At 39.0% G+C, this 20,017-nt stretch overlaps 1 protein-coding gene across 1 annotated transcript in view; it reads right to left on the bottom strand.

The window, feature by feature from the left end:
- The window catches only part of HECA (hdc homolog, cell cycle regulator), a 50,239-nt gene extending 30,933 nt beyond the window's left edge, over window positions 1–19,306 (bottom strand). Inside the window, exon 1 of the mRNA XM_072643467.1 lies at window positions 18,772–19,306. Within this exon, the coding sequence (XP_072499568.1) occupies window positions 18,772–19,054 (283 nt within the window). The 5' untranslated portion in view covers window positions 19,055–19,306. The remainder of the gene's footprint in view (window positions 1–18,771) is intronic.
- Between the last annotated feature and the right edge of the window lie 711 nt (window positions 19,307–20,017).

Here is a 20,017-nt window from a genome sequence, read left to right as displayed (position 1 = left end):
TCTATCACCTTCAAAAACTAGTACAGTAGAAAGATCCACTCACTGGATGCAGAGTCATTCAACCTAGATTCAAACCCCAATTCTGTTGCTTATAACTTCCATGACCTCTGGCATGTCACTGAAATTCTCTGTTGCCTCAGTATCTTCATCTTTATAAAAAACCAGAGAACTAAACAAGCTCAGGGGTTCTCAAATTTTTTTTGGATCATGTTATCGCTTTGGTAGTCTAATGAATATCAACACTACTGTAGTTGGTTGCCTAAAGGAAAGAAGGGGGAAAGGAAGGGAAAAAGAAGGAAGGAAGGCACTGAACTCTGTAATCCCCAATCAACTAGTAATAAACATCTATTCCTAGAAAATCCTAGATACCTTTTATCTACACTCCTTCAATACATAGTAAACTCACAGAAACCTGGCCTTTTCTTAAAGACACCTCACCTCTGGTTTTACTCTCTAATACTGGTTGCCACTTCTTTCATGTCTCTACCTTACCCCAAACACTGAAAAAGGAGAAAATGCCATAGTCCTTACCCTACAATAAATAACCTTTGTTCACTAACATTAAGAAATCTTTTTATTCACATTTGAATAGCTCCCTCACTCCACAGATAAAATAACTGCTAAGTTTTATTGAATCTACCTCCACAGTATCTCTGACATCTATCCCATTCACTTCATTTTTGTCCCTCATCACCAAAAGTCCAGTTCTCATCTGGCATCCTAACTGTTCTCCTTTCTTCCATTACAACTCCTCTCCAACCCATTCTCCACACAGCTGCCAAAATAATCTAAGACACTGGTTACCCTACCTTTCCAGTCTTACTTCTGGTTCTTTCCAATCACTTGCCACATGAATTCTACATACCAGCTAAAATGGAATACTTACCATTTCCCAAGCTCAATACTCTACTCTCTGTATATCTGCAAATTATCCCTCATGCACTCTTTCTTCAAGTCTTTATTTTCCTTCAAGTCTTATTTAAGGTGCCAACTCCTCAATGAAGCTTTTCCTCATTCTCCCTCCCTGTAATTGTTAGGGACCTCTCCCTCCTCAATTCTCCTTGTACCTAACTTCCTTGTATACATATAAGCTCCTTGAGATGAGGGACTGTTTCCCTCTTGCTGTCATATCCTTTATACCTTGCACAGTGCCTTACATATAATATTCATCTTTAAAAAGTAATTTGAATTCAACTGAATGTATAATTTCTTGTACGTTATTAATAAAAATATTGAATTGAATAAACAGCTAAGAATATAGAGACTTCTGGCATTGCATATCAGACATCTTCATCCAGGTTGATATTAATCCTGCAGGGAAAAAAAAAAAACACTCTCTGGGATATAAAACTCCGTTTTTCAACTGATCATTCAGCCCAAATCTGCCTTTCTTAGGTAGAAAGGCTAATTTGGTATACAGCATATTGGTAACCTGATGTACATCGTGGGCAGAATGTCAAAAAATAGTTCCTCAAATAGATGATTTGTGAACTCTTAGAAGGGGAAGTGATGATTACTAGCAGTCAGCATGATGGACTCACTAATACTCAATTATGTAGATACTTGTCAAAATCTACATGGTAGTTAAGGGGCAAACCTGGAATTCAAACTCAGGCCTTCTGATTCTCAATCCAGTGTTCTTCGCACCACACCACACTCAGGCCACTCCTTCTTAGGGGCTTTGTTAGCATCTGGGCCAGGACCAGAACCCAACTCTGCACTCTACCATACCCCAGAGAATATTTGTTAGAAACAGTATGATGCCTACCACAGCATGCAAGTAAGAAAACCATTATAACAAAATGAACATTCCCCAGGTATATAGCCAATTCAAATTATAGTTGAACAAATCTGCTTTTTAACTTTCTCCCAAACCTAATTTCTTTCACAACTTCAGTTCAAACCCATAAATCTAACTACCTTTAAATAAAGAGTATATAAACAAGCCAAAGAATCAAGTATTTCTTTCAATAATTTAACTTTCTATTCTTTCTCAGAAGTTTCCAGGTTTCAGTGGAAGACTGACACAAATGATGCAAATGTATGCTGGAGACCAAGATAAAAAGTCCTAAAGGTCCTATATAATTAATCCATGCCAAATATCTGGAAGAAATTAGCATTACAGCTTTTCTAGCATGACTCCTTCAAAAATCAAGTAAAGTTTTAAGAATATAAATTGGGCAATTATCCTTTCTCCAGTTTTATCCACATTCACTGAAGGAAAAATAAAGACAGGGAAGGAAAAAAAACAATTTACATAATTTACAACAATTCTAACTATGTCTAATATAACTAGAATGTTCCAATCAAATTAATTTTCCTACATATTTAAAACAATGCTAGACGTGGATTCTACTCCACATGGGAGCTATTCTTGTTAGGTTCTAGGACCAAGTTAAAAAAAACTCCAGTTTTCCATGACCTAGATATTGAACTATAATACCATTTACAGTACTGACCAATTTGTAATCAACTGATTCTACTAAGAAACCATTTAACTAAAAGTTAGTTCACTAACTCCAAAACTTTAGTTCTTTACACCAAGAATGGGATATACTTTGATACAAAAAGAAAAGAAAAAGAAACATCACTTGCAAGGATCTACTTTTCGCCATCCAGTTAAAATGAAGAAATTCTCAAAGGCAATGAAGATTTAAGTGAAGGAATACTATTTTATGTGAAGTTATTTCATTAATGTTGAAAAAAAAATAAGCAATATACCAACAGAGAAAATAATAGCAGGAAGGCACTTAGGAATCGCAGCTTCTCAGTGCTTTACTTTAAAAGCTCCAACTTGCCATGTGCTTAGTCATCTAGAGGGAACACAAACTTACCAAAGAGAAGAACACACTGGGAAATTTATTATACACGCAAACTATTCAGTGATGATACGTGTCTTATAAAGTACACAATACACATACACTATATGCCTTTCCCATTTGTGCCAGTTTCATGTCAACATACCAACTCCCAAGATTGTTTTCACACTAACACATTTTAGGAAATAAAAGCCAGCACCCTGTAGCAAATTAGGCCATCACTTTCAAATTAATTTCCCTGCTTTCCCATACCCTAGACAAACTAATACCAGATATTGTCATGCAGTATGTAATCACTGCCCTATGGTGTTCCTTGAAACATCTCCTCTTCTTTCCCAACTCTCTCCTCCCAATTAACCTTTAAAAAGGCCTTAGAAAGATCCCACCCAGTCAAATTGCTATTCTCCTAGGGTGTGGAGCTGACAGATAAAGCCTTGGGGGCTACAGGTCAAAAACTGTTTTTAAGAGCAAGACCAGCCAGCAACCAACAGACAAGTTACAAGATCTGTTTCAACAAAGAGAGGCTTGCCAAAGGAGAGGGAGTGTCAGCACATTTTACATACTTAGATTAAAATTAAACCACACATTCAAGAACCACAGTCAAGCCTAAATTCTAGCAATAAACCTAGCTATCTAATAATACATACAACATAACACATAAGGTTTAATAAAATTCTCTCCAACACACAAAGTTCAAAGTAATGGGAACCACTGAAACTTTAAATTAGTCATGTCAAAATACTAATACACAGTCCTCTTTTATCCCAAAGACAGTACCTTTAGTTGGGAATACTGAGGTATTATTAAAACCCAGTAGTACTTTGAGTTAGAAGTACTGACTGGATATTCAAAAATTTTAACTTGTTTATTATAATCTAGGCCATATACCTTCTTCATCCACTAACTTTTTTTCCTGTAACTTTACTAAGGCCAATGTGTTAAGTGACTGCAGATCTCATTAGTTTCATTAAGATTCAGGACAGGAGATCTTAGAGATCATTTAATATAACTTCACTTTCCTGATGAGAAAACTGAGGTCCAGCAAAGATAAACGTATTGCCCAAGGTCACACAAAATAGTAAGTAGCAGAGTTTGAATTTGAACCAGAAGCCCTGCATCCAAATTCAGTGTTCTTGCCTATATACCACCAATAAGGAATCCCTGTAAGTGATCTAGGGTTCTATGTAAATCAGAACACCTAGAAAACCCTATTAAGAGCACAGGCTCAACCTGGGGTTAGTGAATTTGGATTTTTCTGTTTACTTGCTTTACACTGTGATAACTGTTTCAACATAATTTGATTCCTTTGTAAATCTATATTTTATTTCATGCACTTAAAATGATTATTCTATGAAGAAGTCCATAGCGTTCCCCAGATTTCCAAAGAGGTCTACGTATAAAAAATGTTTAGAACGCTTGGTCTCTAGAGGGAACGTCTCACCTATCTGGACTTTGTACAAAGTATCCTTCTTTGGTGAGTACATTTTCCTACTTTATGCCTTGTTGCTCAGTAGACTGTTGAACAAAAGTCATCTTTGTGATTGCAGCTATCATATAGAAGAGTCTTGTACAATCCTAACATATGCATGGCAGACCCTTGATCAGAGCAGTCTTAAATAGGCCACATGGAAACTGGTCTACCAACTCAAAAGCTTTTTTATAGTCAAACAAAAAACATCATAGGAACTTATAATCATTATACTCTGAAGGTGTGGTCTATGAGAGAAAATATCTGCCAAAGCCTGTTTGTTCTCTCTGAGGACAGATAGTCAGATGGCATCTGTGAAATTGTACATCACTTTTTTTTTATTTCCAAAGGGGTTCATTTTATTGCAAAAAAAATTTGCAAAAGTTTATATTATGACTTTTCAAATTACCAAAATGCTTGACAGCTTAAACTATCTCTCCCAAACCACCTTATAGCAGCAAGGAAAGACCTATAGGTAGTTCTTTGTAATGCTGCCTTTAAATGTTTTGTCAAAACCATAAATGATCTTATTGGAACATACCAGGGGTATTGAAATAGACCAAGATGTCTCGAACCATATGTTTTACAAATAATTCTTGTGCACAAATTCTCATTGTATATAATTTCCAACTTAGTGGTTCCCCCTGAGACAAACTCACAATCACTCACCCAAAACTGTGGACAACTGTAGCATTTTATTAAGAAGAGATTCATCTCTAACCAAGAGTAGTTATGTTACAGACTGCCCTCCTCAAAGGCTTTTTTGTACATCACTTCTAATGCAACCAAACAGCTCCTGCTACAAAAATCAGTATTTTTTAAAATATCTACAGGGTAACATATAGCATTTAATAAATTATGTAACAGTATGATTTCCGATGAATCAAAATTATTATTACCAACAACTAACAGCATGCAAGAATAGTAAAAGAATAAGGATCAATCATTAAGAGAGAATGAAATAGTAAAAGAATGGGAGAAAGGCCTCAAGGACATTTAAGAGATTATCTATGGAAACTATGTGGAAAAGTTTAGACAAGAATCACACAGGATGAAAAGGCATAAATGGGCTGATCTTTAAGTGAAAGAAGCATTCAGTTCAGTGGAAACACTGAACTATCAGAAAGCTATAGAAACAATAATTTGTTTAGCTTAAAAAGCGATCAAGAAACAACCATAATTATGAATTTGCTGTAATAAATCATTATTTCTGTATAATTGTGTTAATTACTTCTAAATAAGCCTGTTGAAATCCTTTGAAAAAACAAAATTTTAAGCTAATATTCTCCCCCAAGATTCCTCCTTCTTAAATTCATCTATAACCTATACAGAATAGAACAGATTTTTAAAAATAAAAACTGAACTAAATTAAGCTATTCAAATTATAATAGTTTAATTTTTAAAAGGGTCTGTCTCAAGGCTTAAACTCAAAAAGAAACGTTTTTAATTTAAACCTCAAGAAAAACTTCAAGTCAAGATGTTGAACCAACATACCCAACATCATGTCTAAATAATTCATCTCAGTAAAATTTTTAAGATATTTTCATAGAATTCATGATGCTATTACTATTTAATTTCAAAGAAATAGGTACTACACCTTTTATTTCATTAATATAAAGAACTCCCTGATGAGGAAATTCCATCTACCAATGCAGGTAGGTACGTTCTCCACTACCACCTACACTCTTTAGAGCTGCCAATAGTGTCAAGGCATTTAATCTTACTCAGTGTCACACAGCCACTATGCCATCAGGAGTAAAATCTGAATTTGAGTCTTCCTGGTTCCAAGGCCAGCACACTATTCACTAAGGAGGGACAATGTCTCCTCCTTAATTTTAAAAAGCAATATAAAGTATGATAAAGGAAATCAGTGAAACTGGACTATTGAGACACCAATGGCATTGCCCCAAATGGGACAGTTTGAGTTGAGATAAATCAACCAATAAAAGCAGGATGTGGCATTTATGTTGTTCACTTAAAAAAATTAAAGAAAAGCACAAGAATCCATTTGTCTGTGGATTTGTGTTCCTCTTACACTATGAGAATAAAATATCCCCAGCATTTAGCACAGCACATAGCTTAATAACTGCTTATTAATAGATTCACTGATCCAGTTTACCTCTTTAAATGTATTTCACAAGCTCCATATATTTACACAAATGAAAGAAAAATTCACTCCTCCTCTGCAACAAGGTTGTTTGGTTCCTCTCAACTCTTCCTTTATCAACCTGAAATGTACCTTGTGTCACTTCAGCAGCAAACCTATATTTTAAGATTACTTAATTCTGGCCCCAGCCCTGAATTTAACTCTGCCATGGAATCAGGATATGATTTGGGGGAAATGACTCACAAGTATCTTGGTAACAGATTAAAAAAACTTTCTTCAGGAGAAGAAAGGGATAAATTCACAAGGGGCAAATTCAAACATCTCAGTAAAAATCCCAGTTTAGATAGAAGATGATTGAACAAATCAAAATTAACCATCCCCTTCTCTTCTTAAAATGGTAAACACTAGCAAAAGCCATTATGTTGTACCTGAAAGATCTCTAAAATCCTTCTAAGTTTTCTGCTACTTAATACTTTTTTAACTGGGCAAATTAAATAGCATTAGCTGCCCAGGCCTCAAGTGAAATAGATAATCTCTAAATTCCCCTTCTGGTTCCAACATTCTATGACTCGATAGCTCAACTAAATAGTTTACCCAAATGAGGGGCTCATTTAAAGATCCAGATGTGATCCAAAGACCAACACTAAGACCAGCTGTTCCAGGTATCTTAGGAAGAACTGCAATGCAATGTCTCCCAACCAGAATTTGGTGCTACTCCCAAGTATTAAAACACAAATCTCATTAGTCACTTCTGTCTCCTTGGGGGAGGATCTATATTGGTACAACAGGGAAGCATTCCCCATATTTGAAGGTGTTCACTGCAAGCTCTGAAAGCAAAAGCTTCCTTCTCCAGAGGAAATACCCTTGATAATTATTTATCTCAAGGTGGAAACAAAGCACAGTAATCACAAACACATTTGTCAAAAGCCCACTTGTGCCTGGAAGAGCAACAAAGTTAAAATATGATCAACAAAGCATCACATTCAGGAAATTATTTTGGCTCATGGTCATTTGGGAAAAAGATACAAGCAAGTGGGTCAACATTAGTGCATGAAGTTAGAATAAAGTGCTGCTTTTGTTAGTGTGTCATATTCTTGTTAGTATGCAAATTTATTTTCAATTAAATAACCAAAATGAGAACCATGAGGTCTTTTTCATGGTCCAAGATTTAAGCTTGTTATAAAAGTAAGGAAGCTATGTGGCAATTTAGACCCAGTTTACAGCTGGGATGCTGGGGAGAAGAGATTCAGTAAATAAGTAAATAATGAATTTCAGCACCTACAGGTTTCACAGTAGGAAACTAAACTACCTTGGGATGAGAACAGTGTATGGGAGGATAACAAGGCAATTTAGATATGTGCAAGCAAGCAGCAGGTGGCAGGGGTTGGGGCTCATCTGTCAACAAGGCAAGGAAAGAGGAGAAAGGCAGGAGTGTGCTGGACTGAAAAAGAGAAAAACCTTAGGTATTTAGCAGGAACAGTGTACCTTACTGAGTTCAGAAACTCACCTTTTGCAAAGTCTAAGCAATTGCCGACTCTCTATACCCCACACTACTTTCCCAGTTGTGGGTTTGCCAGTCTCTCTGAAATCCTGCAGACGTAGAGGTTCATCATTTGCCCATTTTGTTTGCTGCACTGGACCTACCTCATCCAAAAAGTTATTCAGCTGGGACACTGCAGATGTTGCTTATTCACCAACTGCCAGAGGCACCTTCCCCTTTTATGGGGTTTCCATAAATTGGTTCTACGCCAGCCTTTACCATTACTCCCTTTCTAATTTTCTGCTTCAAATTTACTCTATGATGTGAAACAGCATTTGATACTACAAATTCTGTAAATAAGGTTCTGAGTAAGGGCTTTTGGAGATATCCAGAGAGAAAAGTTCCTGGCTTTGTGACAGCTTCTTTTGGGAAATTTCTTGCTTGGGTTCTCAGCTCCAATCCAGATTGCGAAGGGTATTTGAAATCTAAGATCTAGTTAGAAGGGGTATTGCTATAATAATTAGCCATGTTATAATGGGTTCTGATTGTATTTTATACTACAATAGTTGCTACATTTATATGTGCTCATTCAGAAACTTAAAACAGAACATATCAGCTTCAGAACTGGAGTGCCAAAATAATTTCTTTGGCTGCTAGCTACTATGTCTTGAAGGAAGATGGCACAACGTTAACCTGATCCTTATGCTTATTTCTGGGGAAAACAGACATACTTAAAATTTGTCAATTATCTCTATACTTGATATGAGTAACTGGGTTCCAACTAGTTAGGTTATCTAAATGTACATAGGCATTCAAAGTTGGAACTTAAAAAAAAAAACTACAAACTATTTGTACCAATGCAAAAATATAAAATACTTTATAATTTATAAGATTAGTAACTGAATCACAGAAAAACCTTACTTTCTATTAGGCTTCTGCCACAGGTATACAGTCATTTTTAAGGGAAGTCCATGATACATGAGTCCATGTGGGATAAGCTGTGCTGTAAATGTTATTAGAAAATTCAACTTGTTGCTACCACAATTCAATTAACAAGACTAACAGTTAACACACACTTCCTCTTAACTCTTCCTATCAGTTCAAACGTCCCCTAAAAATCTCTCCCTTTACTATACCTTTAAAATTGTGTTTAAGTATTTTGACAGCAAAATATTCTGGATTCAGCTTCCACTTAAAGATAAAAATATATAATTTTTAAATGATCAAAAATCACCCATTTTCTGGTGGTCATGCTTTTTTTTTTTTTTTTAAAAGAGAATGTATAAAAACTCATTCAATCAAGCTAAAACATCCTGTGTCAGAGAGTTGCAATTTCACCAGCCATTGAGAACTAGCTTTCTGAAATATAGGCAATTCAAAAGCCAAAATTCCTCATTTTTGAAGTACAAAGTTCTCCAACAAGAGTTTGTTTTAAAATGTACTGAAATAATGACCAAAATATAAAAGTATATAACAAGGTAATTAGTCCACTGTCATAAACAGGAATTAGCCACTTTCTACTGCTGCATGAAAAACAAAATGAAACCCTCCTCCCTCTCTCCTCATTGATGGAGACTTTTTACTCAGTCAGTCCCAAAGCCTTCCCCCCTGGCATTTAATTATTCAAACAGAACCTCAATTGGCGAACCTCCCATGGTTCAGGAAGCAGAGAGAGCTTGATGCCCAAAATTACCAAGGACTCTGCACACAGCAAGGTCTGTGAGACTCTCAGTCCTGAGTACTGAAGTCAGTTAGTCAGTTATTAAGTACCTACTATGTGCCAGGCCCTGTGCTAAGCATAGCGAATACAAAGAAAGGTAAAAGTCTCTGTTCTCAAGGAGTTCAATCTAATATAATGGGATATCACAACTACAGGAAGTCAGGAGGCAGATAATGGGCTGAGATGTTGAGTCTTAATTTATGGAACAGCTAGAAGGTCAACGTCACTGGATCAAAGAGTACATGGCAGGGCATAGAAGGCTGGAATGGTAAGACAGGGCAAGATTATTAAGGGTTCTGAATGACAAAGATAGCATTTTCTATTTCATCAGAGTTTACTGAGTAAGATGGTGACGTGGTCAGACCCGTGCTTTAAGAACAACCCTTTGGCAGCTGAATGAAAACTGGACCGGAGGATGGGGAGACTTGAGGCAGAGAGACCCATCATCAGCCTATGTGAGTCTGGATATGAGGTGGTGAGAGCCGGCACCAGAGTGGTGGCATCAACAGTGTATGAAGATGTAATGACCAGGTCAGATTTACGCTGAAGACCATCAGGCCCTCAGGAGGCCTCCAATTGATATATCTTCAGTTATTTTAAAGAGAAATGAAGGAAATCTTTCCCATCTAGCCATGAAGTTTATGATCTAAAGCAGTCAGAAAAGAGAGTAGAGTATTCTGGCCAAATCTTGATTCTTAGCAGTACTGAACTCATAAAAAACATTTAGCTGCAACGTCTTTCTAAAGGTCTTTTCAAAGAAGCATTTTATTGGACTGACTCAAATGGCTAAATTTCCTGACCCTATGACAAGCAATACGAAGTAAGCAACAAGAAGTCATTTTCCAGGTTGAGAATAATTCATCCTTCCCACTAATAGACAAAACATAAAGAATGGAAATGAGGTGAAAACATACCAATCCTAATTACAAAGAGGATTTTAGAAGATAAAATACTTTAAATCCCAAGTCTTTTAAAACACCTGACAACTGCATTCTAGATAGGGAAAGAAAACATCTCCAGTTAACAACCCAGAATAATGGCTGTTGAATTGAAGGGCAAGTGAATGTTCACATAGTCTTCAATGCAAGGTGGTGGAAAAGCAATTGAAATGACTAAAAGTTCAACTCATTACTTAAGCAGGAAATTATCCAATGTCTAGAGTTCAACAGACATTATAAACCTAAGACTATATGAATATAAAAAGGTAATCTAGTCCACAATAAATGGGTCATATTCTCAAAGTTCACTGACTATCTAGAATCCAAAACATATCATTCTAAAGAGGTAAATGGTACTTAGGTTCCAAGGCTAGACCACAAAAGCCATTTTCATCAGCAAAAATAAGCATTTGGTAATACACCTACCAGGTGCAAGTTGCTAGAACTAGAAAGAGTTTGTTAAAGAAAGGCAATCCGTGCTCTCGAGTTTACCAAATCAATTATTTAATCTACAATAAATTTTATTAAGATTTATTCCTCCTTACTTCCAAAAGGAGTCAGTATAATTAACCCCTAACGTAACTGAATTACAGCAGTAGGGACAACTCACATTTAAACAGCACTTTAAAACAGACAAAATGCTTTCCTCCCAATCAGGTGGTGAGATAATAGCTTACACTTCTCCAATAATATAAGGAATACAAAGCACAGTCCTCACAACAACCCTGTGAAGTGAGGTAATAGTTTACTATATCAATCTGATTTTACAGAGGAAGCCCCTGAGGCTCACAGAATAAAATTTAATTGTCCAAGATCCAGTAGGAAGAACTAGGACTCCAGACAACTCTGGTGGTCTTTCCACTATACTATCATTTCTCAAACTCTTTGATCTCAGGATCCCCTCTACACTCTTAAAAATTATTTAAAAATTATTGTGGATTAATCAATATTCATGATATTAGAAATTTAAGCTGATAATTTTTAAAATTATTTAAAAATAGCAATATTAAACACGCTACATTTTAAAATAAATATCCTGTTTTAGGAAAAATAACTTTTCTAAAATAAAAACATAGTTAAGAAGAGAGGCACTATTTTGCATATTTCTGCAAATTCTTTAATGTCTAGCTTAGTAAAACACAGCTAGATTCACATATTTCTTCTGCATTCATAATCTGCTGCAATATGTTGTTTCAATTTAAGTGTATTAAGATCTAGCCTCATACTGATGTGTAGTTGAAAAAGGGAGTAGTTTTTTAGGAAGCAAATAACATCTGAGTATCATTATAAAAATAGTGTTGACCTTTTGGATCCTCTGAAAGGGTCTCCAGGGTTCACAGACCACACTTTGAGAACTTTTGCATTACACCATATGACCCAATGAACTGAACTACCATGTATATAATTCAAACATAATTTCTATGTGATCAGAATTCAATCTCAAAATGCTAGATACACATCCTCTCCACCCTGAGAATGCAAAAATTAAAAATAAAAAATAAGAAGCAGCTAGGTGGTGCAGTGGACAGAATGCTGGGCTCAGAGACGGGAAGACCTGAGCTCAAATCCAGCCTCATACGAGCTATGTGACTCTGGGCAAATCACTTAACCGCTCTGTGCCTCAGTCTCCCCATACCTCAAGAGCATAGTTGTAAGGACAGAATGAAGTAATATTTGTAAGCATTCAGCACACTGCCTGGCATACAGTATATGCAACATAAATGTTAAGTTGTTTTGTTATCATCCTGACCTGCATTAATTTCCTTCAAAGTTCATTACCTTCTCTTTGAGGTCTTTTCTAATCCCTCCAACTATTACTGCCTTTCCCCAAAAAATTTTACCTTGAATATATTTTGTATATTCTTATATACATTGTTTTCCCTGATCATATACAAAGTTGTGAGGGCAAAGATTGCTTCATTTCTTTCTATTATGAGGTCCTAACACAGGCTTGGACCATGAATAGGAATTCCTTACATGCTTGTTAATTAACTGAAGGAGCTTATTCTACTTAAACACCCTACTTTCCTCTGCACCATGAAATAGAATTGGGGACTTTCCAGTTATCCTACCACTGGCTCCAAAAATTACAAACAACACCCAGATAAAATAATAGAGTAAGAGTAAATGAGAGGCCTCAAAGGCCAACCTCCTTACAATACAAGTGACAATTTAGGCCTAAGAGAGGTAGAGGTGAGATTTGAATTGAACCCCAGTACTATAAAGCCAACATCCTTTTTACTTACTATATCCTGCTGCTCAAGAAGAGCGCCTCACTGTGGGAAAACTGCAACACTAATGCATTGTTGGTGAAGTTGTGAACTGATCCAACCATTCTGGAAAGCAGTTTGGAACTACATTCAAACGGCTAAAAAATTGTGCATATCCTTTGATCCAGCAATACCATTATTAGGTCTGTATTCCAAAAAGATCATAAAAAAGGGAAAAGGATCCACATGTACAAAAATATTTACAGCAGCTCTTTCTGTGGTGGCAAAGAATTGAAAATTGAGGAGATGCCCATCAACTGGGGAATGGCTGAACAGGAGAGAGGGAGAAGAAATTTTGGAACTCAAAAATCTTATAAAAGTGAATGCTTAAAACTATCTTGGCATGTAACTGGAAAAAAACAAAATACTATTAAGTGGAGGGGGGAAGAAATAAAGGGGACATTAAAAGGCAACATGTTAAAAAAAAATTGAAGTCAGAAGACGAGCACTTGAGGGAACCCAGAGGGTGTTGTAATAATGAGGCAGGGCTGCAATACTAGCTCCAGCAACACTGATCTGTTCCTTCCTTTCCACCTCCCACTGCCACCAACCTAGCTGAGGACTTAATTTTTGCCCCATGCTTATTTTAACACACTTCTAATTAGTCTCTCTGTAACCAGACTAATCTTTTAAAAATACCATTTTGTGTCCCTACTCTTCTCAAAAATATTCACTGGCTCCCCACCACCTACAAAATAAGCCCAAACTAACACAAACATTATGTTCCAGATCATCTGAACTACATTTTCCTCTACATGAATTATACTTTTCAATTCCACGCCTTGCCTCATGTGCCCATACTGCCCTCACCTCACATCTTTGTCTACTAATCCTTCAAAGCCCAGCTCAAATGCTACTTCCTCTATGATGCCTTATCACATTACCTCAGCTAGTAATAATCTCCTTTTCCTCCGCACTCTACAGTATTTAGTTCAAACAACTTTTATTGCATTCACCCTAAACTCCCTTGTATTGTACCACATTTCTGTACCTCTTATCTCCCCTACTCAATCACAAGCTTGTAAAAGGCAAGGGCCAGTATCTGCTAAAATTTTGTATACCACATGGTGCCTTGTACAGTCAATACTCAATCTTTTATTGAATGCACTGAATGAATAAAAGAATTCCAGGGTGTACCTAGACAGTGGTGGTAACAGAGATAAACAATAACAAAAGTTGAGGACTATTGTAATCAATACAGTACAGAGATGTTATATAATGGATTGGGAATCAAAACCTTACAAATTTATATACCCTAAGATATACGAGATATAGTCATCAGAATTTCACAGACACCAAGAACAGGGTAATAATGTCATGACAATCTACCGCTTATGAACAACGGTATAACTGAATAACTCTATCCCTCTCCCAAAAGATGTGAATAAAGTATACACCTGAAGTCATAATGCCACAATACATGTTTAAGAACTATAAAAATGAAGCTTTTATCCTTTACTAACATATTCCTACAAAAAAATCTCAAATATCCACTTTTGTGAGTAAAAAGAGATGTCTTTATGTGTTGAATCTTTTTGCAGAAAGCACAAAGATATTACAATTAATATTCAAGTTATCCAAGATCCATATAGTAGTTCCTATCCCTCCATTCCAACCAGACTTACAATCACAACCCACAGCTTTACCCAGTGACTACAGGGTCTTCTTCACGTGTTATGGGAACCAGTTGATATTTACTTGGATAAAATGACAACTAATAACTAAAATGGAAATGCTGAGGTAAGTAAATACTGCACAAGTGAAGTTGCTAAGAGTTTTTACACCTGAAAATGATGGTCCAAGGAGAGAAGGAGAAAGAGGAAGGAGGAATAAGGAGAGTAACTGCGAGGGTAGTGACAATAATATTAAAAAAGGGCATCAATTTAAACTTTTTGAATTTTTTAAATATTGAAAGCTCAAGAGTTTATTACAGTTTAGCACCTACATGACCTTGGCCAAAATCACTTACCTTCTCAGAGATTTCACCCACAATGGTAAAAAGGAGTGGTTAAGTCTACCTAATCTCCAGTCAAATATGTGAAAGCACCCCCAAAACACTGATGTGCTTTAAAAAAACATTCCACAGATCCTTTTTCTTGCCTCTTCTTTTCATTATAAATTTACCAGAATTATTCTTCCAACACTACCCTCCACCCCAAACTGTAATCTCCTCATACAGAATACAAAAAAATTGACAATGGACAAACAGGGCTCACATGCAATTTTTTTGAACCAGAGCCTTCTCAGATTTGTACCAATTTTACTCCCATACTAGAGGTATGGATCTGATCTCATACAATCCTGTCTATCCCCTAACATGAACCCTTTAGTAATGTCTGCTTTGTCACTTCATGGCAATGCAAACATCTCTTGCTTTTCTTTCAGTTTTTCAATCTAATTATTAAACAAGACCCAACTCACAAACACATCCTCCAAAGGATTAAATATCAATCTCTCAGCTCATTCCTTCAAAGAAAAATTAGATTTCCAGTTATTTTAACACATGAAGAACTTGCCAAGAGATTCCCAGTGCCACAAGAGATGATTTCACTCATACTACCCCAGTTTACACTCTGCATGGGCAAGAAAAAAAGGGGAAGGAAATGGCCAGGAGTTTCCACATAGGCACCAAAATATACTGAAAGCTTACCGACTAATTTATTGGAGTTCTTATAGAAATAGGCATGTAAACAAAAAAGAAATATGACTCTAAGTCCCTTAGACTTTTAAAAAAGTCTCTGATAAAAAGTTAAACACCGAAGACCATAACAAAAATTGAATCACCATGGAATTAGTGTTGCAATAGGGCTCTGTTTTATCTTTGACAGGGAACTGACTGGAGACAAGAAACACTAAGGATAAAAAGTGATTATTTCTGGATATCCAAGTAAGAAGGCCTTTCTTTAGGAATAAATATTAGGATTGGTCTTGTTGAATATGTTTTATTAACTACCTGGAGAGTATACAAAAACTCCCACATCTTCAGATGACACTAAACTTTGCAAAGTAGGAAAGTGCCAAACTAATGGGGGCAGAATAAGAAGATCTAATAAATCCATTCCATGAAAGAAAAAAAAATACAAAGTGTAATACAGATAAATACAAGATATGCACTATTAAAACACTGGAGGTATAAGACGACGGTTTTTGAACTATTATTAGTCAAACACAGAAAAAGGGAATGGTCGTTTTTTAAAGGTATCATAGTAGAGTAGAAAGCACAATGGACTTTAAATAACACTTGGTTCTGTTTCTAGGCATTTTAACTTATAAGAAAATCAGATTCTCTACTAATGTCTCAGTTTCTTCTTATGTTAAATAGGTCTGATACTAATAATGAAATTACGGTTCTGGACAAAAAAATAGCAATAACTAGTCATTTAACACTGAGGTGTATTATGTGTCTTTCTCACTACCACCTTTTTGGGACAGGTATATGCCCCTATCCACCTGTTACTGAGAGGACAAAATAAAATAGCACTTATGTGAAAGGATTTCTGTAGAGGACTCAAAAATAAACTATTTCAATACTTCAACAGACTTATGACCTCAACAAGGTGACCAAACTCCTCCCCAACCACCACCACCACCAAGATGTCCATCACAATTTACTCATGCCCCCTAAATCTACATGTCTCTTGTCCAGGTCCATAAGTATTCAATGGGCCAACCCAGGAAAACGATGCATTAAAGATGCTGTTACTATTACTACTGTTCTCTGGGGATGTCCTCCCAGTAGGTTGCAACCAAAAATGGAGAAGAGGAAGGATAGGGAGGTCATACACATAGAACTGAAAGGGAACTCAGAATCAATCTGGTATAGCCTCTTCATTTTAAAAATGAGGAAACTGAGATCCAGAAAGTTTGTAAAGCAATTTACCTTGGGTAACAAAGATGATTAAGTGGCAGAAAGAAGCATGACCGAAATCCAGCTCTTTTTACTCAAGAGCCAGGGCTTTCCCCATTATATCATGCTAACACTTCTCAAAATATGACATTTGGACTATAATAAAATTAAGGAATCTTCATCCTAAAAGGCAAAGGTTAAAAGGGAGCAGAATGAAAATCTGAAAAATCACGAAAAATCTGGTAGGACAAAACAACAAAAGTTGTTCACCAAAATCTTGTATTAGGAGAACAGGGAGACACTGTCAATCTGAACAGGGTGTATTTAGGACATATCAAGTACTAATTAATGGAGCAGGTTAAAAAATGGAACTCATTATTACCTCCACCACCACCCCCAAGACATGGTAGGGGCAGATAATTTAAATGGATTTTTAAAAGCCTAGACATTGATTAACGAAAGACTATAAGCAGTTACCAAGGGAAACTGATGTTTTATAGCTATATAAACTATAGCTATATACGAACATAGATATAATTACATATATACACCTAATCTTTAAGGCTTAATTAAAGGAGGATTCATCCTTCCCCTGCAGGTCCCTTGGACCTCTCTGTAAGCAACAAATACCAACAAGAGGCACCATGGCTCTGATTATGGAAAGCCTCTGGTTCCTTGCGGAAATCAGAAACAATCTGAAAAAATCAATTTGGAGTTAATAGAGTGTGTATTTAATGCATCCCTAACAACAATTCTCAATCTTTCATTGGCACTCCACTAGTGGTATCCACACAGACCTTGCCTGGATTTCTGAAGTTCAAATCTTTTATCATAACCAAAAACGGTTGAAGAGTGCCAAAGGGGTTGGAAACCCAAACCCAAATTAAACCAATTCAGTGAATTTTAAGGTAAAATTAAGTATCCCTAAGGGAGAATCAAAAGGTCTATCAGCAAAAGTGGGCAAAAATTCACCCTAATTAGTCAGTTATTCAAAACCGTGTGTAAAAAGGTCAATTCAAAATCACAGAACCGTAAGAAATGAGGCCTGCAGTTTTGTATTTGTTAACCTGCGTTCACTTGGTCAATCTTCTCCCATTAACACCGGTGCAGAAGTGCTTAAAAAAATGCAGGTGACCCATCTACCTAAGGAATTCTTCCAAAGGTTAAAAACGACCACTGGAACTGGCTCCAAAAGCATCCCAATCTTTCTGCCTTTCCTTCACATTCTCTCTCTCTCTCTGTTACCTCTCTTCCACCCCATCCATCCACAAACCCCCATCTTCCTGCCACCTTTCCTCTAACCCTTACACACACACAGAAGCATCCCATTTTCCTACCTTTTCTACCCCTGTACACACACAAGCACCCCAATCTTCCTGCCACCTTTCCTCCACCCTTACCCACACACACAGCACCCCCACTTCATGAAAAAGGTTGCCCCAGACCAGAACAACTCCAAGCACTACTTAGAAACTTTTCTACGCCCCAAGAGCTGCAAACCCGTCCTATTTCGGCTAACCACCCCAACACGCTTCCCAAAAATGCAACGTAACTTAGGATCCCCTGAAAACCGGGGGTTCTCCGCACAAAAAATGCGTAAAGCAGGATTACAAATAGTTTGAACTCCCGATAGAGAACGGAAGTCAAGTCGAGAGTCTCTTCCTCCAGCAAATTCAGCAGCCGGTCTCACCCCGGTGTGAATGTCTCCGGGGAGCCCGGCCACCTGCGGCCACGAGGAGGGCAAGCCCCGCTTGGCGGACCTGATGCCCGCGTCCTCCCTCCTCTCGTTTAAAGGGGGGAGGAGGATGCCCAAGTTTTCCATGGGCTCATTCTCCTCAACTTCGCAGCCCCTTCCTTCCTTCGGCCGCCCTCACAAAGCGGGGAAGGAAGGGCGGGGGTCGCGAGGGCCGGCCCGCAGGGGCCCGTGCCCGCCTGGCCGCCGCGGAGCCCCCGGGCCGCGGGGCGCTGTCACCGGCGGGGGCGGGGGGGAGGAACTTCCCGACTCCGGCATTGTCCACGCGCCTCGGGCGCCGGCCCGGGCGGGCCCCGCCGGAGCGGGAGGAAGTTGCAGCCGGGGCGGCGCGGCCCGGGCCCCCTCCCCGCCGAACCCCGGACGGCTTACCGCTCTTGGCGTCGCTCGAAGCGGCCGCGGCCGCCGCTGCCGCCGCTCCCGCTCCCGAGCCCGCGCCGGGCGCCGCTCCCCCGGCTCCGGCCGCTCCCGCTCCGGCTCCCGCCGCTCCCGAGCCCGCCGCCGCTCCCGAGCCCGCCGCGGCCAGGGCTCCCCCGCCCGCCGCGCCTGCCGCGGCCGCCGCTGCCAGGGCCCCGGCTCCATTTTCCTGCTCGTCCCCGCTGCTGTTGGCGCGTTTGTTCTTGCGGCCGCCTTTACTGCTTTTGGGGTTGGGCATCTCGCGAGGATCCGGGGCCGCCGGGCTTCAGCGAAGGCGGCTCCCCCGGGGGCGGCTGTTCATGGCCCCCGCCCCACGCCCCTCGGGCGGCGGAGCGGAGAATGAAAGGCGCGGGCTGCGGTCCCGCTCTATTCATGCATCTCCCGCTCCATCCCTCGCCAGCTTCCCCCGCCCGCCCCGCTTCCCGGGGCTCGGCGGTGCACTCGCAGGGGCAGCGGCAGCCGCGGCCACCGCCTGTTTCTGGGGCGTGAGGGAGACACTTGGGAGCCGGAGGGAAAAGGCGGGTCTCCAGCTTGTTTTGATTCTGCTTCTCCTACACGCTCTGTCCCCGCCCACCGCCCGTGACGACACCGAGGAGCCCTGCTGGCCACGCCCACAGGGTGACCTCATGGGTGGTGGGGCCGCCCCTGTGGCGTCACGAGGCCCCGCCGCCAGGGGCTCACCTTCTTTTGGTGGAGTTGTGCGAATGGGCTTTTGACAGACCCCGCCCCCTGTGATGTCACCGCAGAGCCCCGTGCCATCCTTTCTTTGGAGGTTCTGAATTTACTTACAGTGGAAATTGCTAAGGAGTTGGAGACCGGGAGTCCAGATTAGCCTAAATCAAACTTTTGTCAACAGATAATAATAGCTCTCACTAATCATCCTACAAAGACAGAAATGCTGAAAACCAAGATGATAGAACAAAATTTAAGTTGGAATAAAGCATTGTAGATTTAGAGATGGAAGGGACCTTCTAGGTCATCTAATCCTGTCTCCTGTATACAGACTAGGAAGCTGAGGACCAAGGAATTGTCCAAACTTCTCCAAAATCACAAGGAGCCAGTGGAAGAGCCAGGACTTAAACCCATTTCCTCCGACTCCAAAGCCAGCCTATAGGAGAGGAAGGGAAATGGGCAGAGACCAAGCATTTATTCACCACCTACTATGTGCCAGACCCTGAGCTGAGAGCTTTACATACATATC

This window comes from Notamacropus eugenii, chromosome 2, assembly GCF_028372415.1.
Source record: "Notamacropus eugenii isolate mMacEug1 chromosome 2, mMacEug1.pri_v2, whole genome shotgun sequence".
In the NCBI taxonomy this organism is placed as follows: Eukaryota; Metazoa; Chordata; class Mammalia; order Diprotodontia; family Macropodidae; genus Notamacropus; species Notamacropus eugenii.
Note: the sequence above shows the minus strand (reverse complement) of the source record. Positions and strands in the feature narration are given on the sequence as shown.